This window comes from Lactuca saligna, chromosome 3, assembly GCF_052625555.1.
Source record: "Lactuca saligna cultivar CGN05327 chromosome 3, ASM5262555v1, whole genome shotgun sequence".
Taxonomy (NCBI): domain Eukaryota; kingdom Viridiplantae; phylum Streptophyta; class Magnoliopsida; order Asterales; family Asteraceae; genus Lactuca; species Lactuca saligna.
In genome coordinates, this window is record NC_136419.1 from 104,216,474 (window position 1) to 104,225,712 (window position 9,239).

Consider the following 9,239-nt stretch of genomic DNA (forward strand, 5'->3'; position numbering starts at 1 on the left):
TCAAGTTAAATCCAAAGACCCTTACGGTTGATATATCGCTAAAGAATGTATACACAAGGGTGGTATATAATCAAGGTTCTACAGGTTTAGAATTGATAATTCCGCTTTAACTTATATTCCTTGTTTGGATGTGAGCGTAAAGAAGAATCATTTACTCGACTACCTTTTCAATATTAATTATATACGACTCGTATACACGAAGCTATGATTGATGAATTAAATATGACTTCTAGTATGAACTTCAGGACGGAGACTTCTCAAGACTATGAGTGATCGTGCTATCATGCGAACAAACTTAGAATCCAATCAAATGCTACCCTGTAACCAAACCGACACATAGTCTAGCACCCACATAGATGCAAGAACTGTCTGGTCAAACTTCATGAACTTCTCAGCAATGACTAATTAAGCTCGAGCTCCTCACTTTGGGGTATTCCAGTCTAGTTCGTCAAAAAGAAAGACCAATTGTTTAGTATGCGCACCGAGTACAGAGACCTCGACAAGATTTCCATTTGGAATCGTTAATCTCTACCTCGCATAGATGGATCATTTAACCATTCAGAAGGGACGAATTACCCTTCGAAGATGGATCTGAGATCCGAGTATCACCAGTTATGAGTGTTAGAGAAGGATGTCCCGAGGATGGCCTTCTGAACACGATACGGACACGAGTCCCTAGTAATACCTCTTAGATAAGACCAATACGCCCGTAGTATTCATGAACTTAATGAATAGGGTATGTCGTCGTTACTTGGATCAGTTCATCGTCTTCCTTATAAATGACCTACTTATCTACTCACGTAGTAAGAAAGATAATAAAAGCATCCACGACTCAACTTACCCCGCGAACTCAGTAACATACATTCTACCTTCCACGTCTCGAACTAGAAAAAGTGTCTGTCTGTCCGACGAGACTCATGTAATCCCACTCGACAAGATCAAGTTCAACGAAAGCCTCAACTTCGTGAAATAACCATAGTGACTAGGGACTGAGAGGTCAAGCAGACGAAGCAAAGCCGCATCCCATTAGTGAAGGTTCGCTGGAACACCAAGCAGGGACCTGAATTCACTTGGGAGTGTGAGGATCAATCAAAACCGAATTAACCTCATCCCTTTACTTGGTTATTCGTAACTACTTCCTAGCTTAAACTATAATTTCGGGACAAAATTCCCTCTAACGAGGGGATGATGTGGCAACCCGAAGTTTTCCATCATGTACAGTCAAACACTTCATTGAAAGTCAAACTAAATTTTGCGATCATTTAGAACCAATTGGAGTCTATTTGAGCATTCTGAGCCTTGTACACTTAAGGGATAAGTATTGGGGTTTATCTCCCGAGGCAATAGTACAAAGATCAGACCTCAAAAATCCATGACCATGAGTTCACGGCCACCACACTGGAGTTTATGGCCGTAAACTCCATGTGGGCCGTAAACTCACCCTATATGATCTGGCCATTTGTTTCATTCCTTTTTCTTCCTTGGCTGATTTTCCTTCAAATCCTCTCAAGTATCATCAAGACATCCTTCCAAAATCTTCAAAGGATGCAAGTATTCTTCCTAGAATTGTTGATACATCTCTTGATCTAGTATCCTTACATGAAATCAACCATACAAATCATGTTTTCATAGATCATCAAGTTTCACCAACAACACACACTAGTGTTCTTGGCCAAAACCGACCAGTTCAAGCTCCTATATCATAAGCGCTCTTGTTCTAAATTGTTATACAGTATATTAAACATGTTTAGGCCTTAGAATTGTCATGAATTAAGGGTTGGATAAGAGTTTACGGCCACAGATCTCCCAAGGTCGTAAACTCCCTTTAAGGGTACATTGAAGCATTAAATTCCTTCTTTATGCTTAGAACTTGGATTAGAACCTTCCACCAATGAACTAGGGACATTAAAATTTGACTTGGTACTCATTACCATTAGTTTACGGCCGTAAACTCATGCAAGAATGGTCCTTTAGCCGCAAACTCATGTTAAGGTGAATTCTTTGACCTTAAACTCATATTGACACTTGTTTGATCTTGGAACACTTAAAAACTTGAGACTCCATACCTTTAAGCCTCTAAATATGACCCTTTAGAGATTTTACGGCCAGGAGTAAACTCCGCTGGGCCGTAAACTCCATTAAGTGTGGTCCTTGGGCCATAAACTCAATAGCAATGCCTTACACTCCTTTGTTGCAACCCAATGGCCTCCTAGTACTTAAATCAAAGTGTTTTCATGTCCTAACAACTTAGTTAATTAGTTGTTAAATAACTAATTGTATACATATATGTGTTATTATATGTTATTTAGGATCATTGTGTGTGTTCAAGTCTTCACTTGACACCTAACAACTTTTCCGACACTTCTGTACAATCCAATTACTACAGGTGAGTTCACACCTCTTAATTAACCTTTTAAATGTTTTTAAAATGATTTTTTGGGGGGAATACAAGTTGAATCATATTAGTTATTATATCAATCACATGTGATTAATAACTAGTACAGAACTGGATTCACTACGCTTTTAGCTGTTTTACCAAGCATACTACTTCAATGAATTCCTCAAACATTTTTACATGTTAAAATCTTTGTGAAACTGTCTTACATACTGTATCTTTCCTTTCAAACTCTGTTCTAATTGTATTTCAAACAAAGGATTTCTTATACCTTAAACTCTTCTTACCAAACAAACTGCTTTTATATCATTTTACAAACTAACATCAAGTCATTAATTTTTGTTTATTAAACTTTTCAAAGGTTTTAGTAAACTTCTTTTAAACTTTTATATTGTCAAATGCATGCCTATATACTGTATATACATACATAGACATAAAAATTATATTAGTCAATTCAGTACCTTTGGGTAGCATATGCATACTTTCGTTTATAAACGTACATTACTAGTAAATATAATAGGTATAGTTAGGAGATACTACTTACTATTCCTAGTACAAGGCATCACACAAGAGTTAGTTCATTCATGGGTCTATACAAATATATTACATACTATATGAAGAGATACTATTACATACTATATGAAGAGATACTATTACATACTATATAAAGAGATACTATTAAATACTATATGAAGAGATATTATTGCATACTATATGAAGATATACTATTACATACTATATGAAGAGATTCCATTACATACTATATAAAGAGATACTATTAAATACTATATGAAGAAATATTATTCTACACCCGGCTATTAGCTACAGTGGGAAAATGCACATCGACGGATCTCTACAGTTGTACTGTTCGGCGAGTTACTATGACACGTTTATCCTAGACAAATGGATACGATTTCTTATTCTATTTATTTTGTGATACATTCACATAAACAATTTCTTATTATCTTTATTTTGTGACACATTCACATAAACGATTTCAATGATTGTATAATTTTCCCTATTATCTTTATTTTTTGATACATTCACATAAACGATGAGGTAGACTATATTTTGAAAATAATAGTTGTACATGGGGAAAAACCTTCATTCATGCGGAGATGCAAACCTCCAACACTGTCGGGTGTTGGTAGAAAACTATATTTTACACTAGTAGGAAATATGAGATTTTCTAGGGTTTTCATACTTATACAAACTTTTTCATCAAACATTTACAAGTCTTTTCTTTACAGTTTTACAAATCAAAGACACTAAAATATTTATGAATTCACCAGCTTAAATGTTGATCTACGCTTTTAAAATAACTTGTATTCTTAGGTCATTAGTAGACAGGTGCCGATGCCAACTTTTGTGAAGATGAAGCACATAGAAGACTCGTCTTTTATTTTGATTCATATTTTGGTGTCTTATAAACCACAGAACACGCATGTATTAAAACTTTACTATAAATGCAATCGATGATGTTGTTGTTTGTTTACTACTTTGCATTGTTATGATACTGTACATGACGTCCTCCGCTACATAACGTTTCCGCCGTTCCTGATTTTGGGGTGTGACACTTATATTAGCCAAAACACATACTTATAAGGTTTATAACTGAGTGTGTGTGTATAGAGATTGAGAGCTAGTTTCAGGTATTTAAAATAATTATTGTGTTATTGTATGAATAAATATAGGCCAATCATTTCAAAAGGGTAAATATATAATCATACATTTAATTAATTATGATCAAGGTTGTAAAAATCGTTCGGGGGCAACGTGGCGGTCGACTCGCGATAAGCGATTAATTAGACTAGGCGAGGATTAATCGAAGATTAATCGGAGACTCTTAATTATTAATAAAATTATTTCAAAAATTAATATTCCCTAAAAACTAAGTATTTGAAAATTTAAAATTTTAATATTTTAAAATTTTTAAAAGTTTAGTTTACTATTTTAAAATTTGAAAGCTTAAAATTTTGAAAATATAAAATTTTGGTGCAATATTTGAAAATTAAAAATGTTTGACTTTTTTAAAAACTTCCGCTAATGACCGCCGAGACCACCAAGGGCCGCCAAATCCGACTTTGACCGATTTTGACCACTTTTCGGCAAGCACCCTAATCGTAATCGGTTTAAGACCGCCAAACGATTAATTACCAATTAATCGGCCGCCAAGGCCGATTTCTACAACACTGATTGCGGTAAATATATAAATCAATTAATATCCCTTTAATTTAGGAATATTAGTTTTAAAGCCCAATTTCTAGTATATATCCTCACGTCCGCCTCTTCCCTTTTCTCTTCTATTTAACGTCAGCCCCAACCTTTTCCCTCTCATCTCCCTTACGTATACACTCCACTTCCGGCCGAACAATCACACACACGACGACATATTCTAGAATACACATCCAAACATGAGCAGAAACACCCGTACTCACGTGAAACACAACGCGACAACATATATATTTCTTCTTTCGATCGCTCGCTGCCACAGTTACAATCGGCGGCCTTCTTCTTTGATGCTCGTTGAAGCGACGATGGTGGTTGGGCATCGGTAGTTCACAATAGCCATGTAAACATGGCAGTGGCTGAGCGGTTCACAGTAGTTAGTCATCACAAAAAGGGATGGTGGCGTGACATCCCTAGACTTCTTACATCCGACTAGCTTGCTCTCTTTCAGACGTATGAGGGGGTGGCTTCGGCGATTTCCGGCTCGAATGGCAGAAAGGAGGTGGCGGGTGAAGGATGGGGTATAAGATGCAGCTGTAGCACCCTCTTAGGGTTAGGGTTCTTATTGCGGTGGCTGTAACACATTCTCATCTGAAATTGAAAGTTGTTTTGATGCACACCAAGTGCTCGATAAAATGCTTCAACTCAATGATATTTCTTCGTTTATAGTATTCTATTAAAAAGAATGTTTTTTATGATAACCATGAACATATTCTGGTAGAATTCTACGAATTAATATAATTACTGGTAAATGAATTCCAATTCTATCATAATGGAATCACGAATTCCAATTATGTTGGAATGGAATATAAATATTTTCTCACTAATTTATTATTTGATTTGTTTCTACAGAAGCTGATACTTGAAGATCGGACGACGAAATCTAAACGATACCTCTTAGCAACATTATTATTTTAGAATGTAGTAGTGTCTTTGTTAGATTTTGATTTTTTTTTTCCAGATTTGAAAGTTTTTTTAGTTTTATTCTTTAATAATAAGTATAATTCTTAGTAATTGTTACGTGTATTCTATAAGAATTAATGTAATTTTTGTTTTAATTATTCAATTGATGGTTCGAGAATTTTGTTATTCTACAAGATATTTTTAAAGTCATGATCAAGAAATACGTTTAATAATATTTTTCTTATTTTATAGTTCAAGAATTTTTTTTTTTAACATGCTCCAACATATTCTGTCAGAATGTCAAAATTAAAAACCTTATAATTCGTAAAATCAGATTTTTAAAATTAATTTAATATAATATATGATCCCTTAAAATATACAAATTTCCTTTATTAAATCTAAGTTATTTGACTAAAATACCTTTCTAGTTAAATTAGATGTTATTTTTCAGTTATATTTAATTCAATAATATGTATTAATCACTTTCTTAAAATAAGTAAAATGATTGATCGATTTATACGTATAATAACATAATAATTAGTTTGAATATAATAATCTAATATATATATATATATATATATATATATATATATATATATACTTGACGTTTACCCGCGCTAAGCGCCGGGCGGTAAAAAGTTTCTTTCGGAAGATAGTTTTAATGTGATGATTAGTTTCCTTTAGACGTGACATATTCATTGCGGCCATTTGGTAGACTATTTTGCATCCAATAGTTCATTTCAACATATAGTTTATTGCTAGGTGCATAGTCATACAATACGACAAAAGTTGAGTCTACATCTCAAATAATTCATCTAATACTTCATACTTTATTTTACATTATATAAATAACAACAATCTGCAACCATGTAGTTTTGTACATTTATAACACGTCCAATATATAAACTACATCTATCTGCAATCATGTTGCTTCATCTGCTAGCCCTGCATTAAACATCAAATAAGCATTTAAGATACATACTTGAAGAAATTGTAAAATAAGAAGTTGTTGATTGTACCTTGTTAATCACATAACACTTCTTTGTACACAACGTTTGATGTGTAGAATCCATCATTATCAAACGTTTTTTCCGGCTTTACTAATACCTTGGTATTGACACGTGATATTCCTCTGGACAACGCCACCTAATGCTGGCCATGTGAGAATACTGATTCTGGTAGATAAACACATACATTTGGAATTGTTTGTCCCTGAGATTTATTGATTGTCATAGAGAAACTAAGCTGAATTGGAAACTGCTTTCTCTTAAGTTTGAATGGGAACATCTCATCGTCAGACGGACATAGAGGAATTCTTGGTAAAAACACTCTTTTTCCAGCATGTTGGCCAACAGCTATCTCTGCATCAATGACATTTTGTTGGAAAGCTCGACATATCAATCTGGTGCCATTACGTAACCCCTTTGAAGGATCGATATTTCGCAAAAGTATTACAGGGCACCCAGTTTTTAACCCAAGATAATGAGGGGGTACACCACTAACATTTTGCGAGTTCAAATATTCCATCGGATATAAGTTATTTTTGTCATCTTCCGCTTCATCAAAACTGTAGTAAACTTTTTGCTCGCTAGAAAATCGTTCGATCAACTTATTATTAATCTCATCAACACTTTCATTTTTAGTTGACAATATCGCCTTCAAAATGATAAATTTTGAATCGGCGCCATTGGATTGCAAAGAAGGAAATATTGCGTCAATCAAAGCGTCCACTGATTTAGTTTTATCAGTGTATGGAATAGACATGTTATCAGGTATACGAATATAGGACTCGTCCAATGTTTGTAGTAAAAAATCCGAAAACCATGGGTCATTTACCGCTCTCATGTTGATATTTAATCGAAGCCTTTTAACTGAAGCCCATAGAGGTGACATTCGTAAGCTAGAGTCGAGAATTTGTGCTCGAGTGCCACATCTCACGACCGGCAACACTTGTCTAAAGTCACCTCCCATAACCATTATCTTTCCACCAAAAGGGAGCTTCTCATCTGTGATGTCTTGCATTGTCCGATCAACTACTTCTACGGCCTGCCTCTTAGCCATTGCTGCTTAATCCCATATGATTACCTTTGCCTTGCGAAGTATCTGAGCCTTCCCACTTTTTTTAGTGATCTTGCACATCGAGTTATTATCAAGATTGAGGGGAATTCCAAAGCGTGAATGAGCTGTTCTCCCTCCTGGCATGTTGTTAGCCGCAACACCTGACGTGGCAGTTGCAAGTGCAATAAGACCACGGGCACGAATATTGGCCAACAAAGCTTTGTACAAAAATGTCTTTCCATTTCCACCAGGACCATCTATGAAGAAGACACCTGGAATATTTTGATCCACATGCCTCATTATCTCATCATATGCAAACTTCTAGTTTGGATTGAGAGAGTCCTGCGCATGTAAGTCTTCATATGCCACATTTATAGAGTATTCTTCTTGCACCTCACGATAGCCTCTTGATTGTAAATCGATGTGTGCACTAACATTTGGAAGGTCGTAATCACTAAGCTTTTTACTCATAGATTCTAAGAAGACTCTAATGTCGATGAGGACCATATTTTGCACTCGTTCAGCACATCCATATTGTTTCCTATAATCTTCAGAAAGAGCAGCATAGTGGTTGTCCCATAACTTGCGAACATTTCCTGGTTCACAAAAAATCATCGCAAATAACCTTCTAAGTGCACTGGGAAATTGAAATAAGGAACCCTCTATAAGACATTGTGATAAATTATCATCGGTCTCTATTAAACCTCTTTCAAGAGCTGCTTTTCGAAATGTAGGGTGTAATACACCATTGGCTATGTATAAATCTTCAAAGCAGGTAGGCCCAGTGATATGACATAGAAGCAGACGTAGGTAGTATCTCTCTCCTTCAGCTGGATTAGCATAAACAAGTCGACCAACCATTGATTTATGTTCCCTGGTCCTCCAACAATGGTTGCCCCGATTCCATGTAAAATGTTTGGGAAAATCCTTATACAAGTATTTTCTCGCTTTGGAATCTTCTTTATTCTTCTTGAAAAATGCCGTCAACATTGAATTTTTTTCTTTCTCCCTATCAACAATGTCTTCCATTCTGTCACCGTCTTTGAACCTAACCAACTGTTGATTCGGGAGATGTATTCGCAAGGCCATCACACAAGGGTGGATTTTTGAAAGAGGAAAGCTAAAAACTCGCCATAATGCCTCAGGAGGGGACACATAACGTGCGGCTTGAAACTTTTGTATCTCATTAATAACAGCATTTTCTTGGTCTTTATCAATATGGATAACTTGTTTGTCATGGCCCTTATAAACATATTTGAAGAGGTACTTCACAGACTTTATACTCGAACAAACCTCAACGTTGATATGACAATTGAACATCATTAACAACTTTGGGTTGTATGGAGCCACCCATCTGTTATCCAATGATGTATTTCTTACAGTCACCTCAATTCCATTATTTCACCTTCTATATAATGGATATGAGTCCTCTCCTTGTGATGTATTTTCATTCAATTGCCTAGGATATCTGAAACGACATATTTTTGGCACACCCTGCATACATGGACTTTTTTATCGTAAGCTACCACAAGGAGCGTGCATCATGTGACTTTTGACAAGATCATGCATGTCAGGAAACCTTATTGGGTCGGGAATTTCCGCACACACAAGTTTGTCATAATCATCTGGATTATTCATTTTATATCTAGGTGTC

General features: G+C 35.4%; 1 protein-coding gene across 1 annotated transcript; it reads right to left on the reverse strand.

Annotated features, from left to right (window-relative positions):
* Positions 1 to 6,673: 6,673 nt before the first annotated feature.
* LOC145035850 (uncharacterized) lies at positions 6,674 to 7,588 on the reverse strand. Its single transcript, XM_078984355.1, has one exon. It carries the CDS (start codon positions 7,586 to 7,588, stop codon positions 6,674 to 6,676), a length of 915 nt encoding a protein of 304 aa, XP_078840481.1.
* Between the last annotated feature and the right edge of the window lie 1,651 nt (positions 7,589 to 9,239).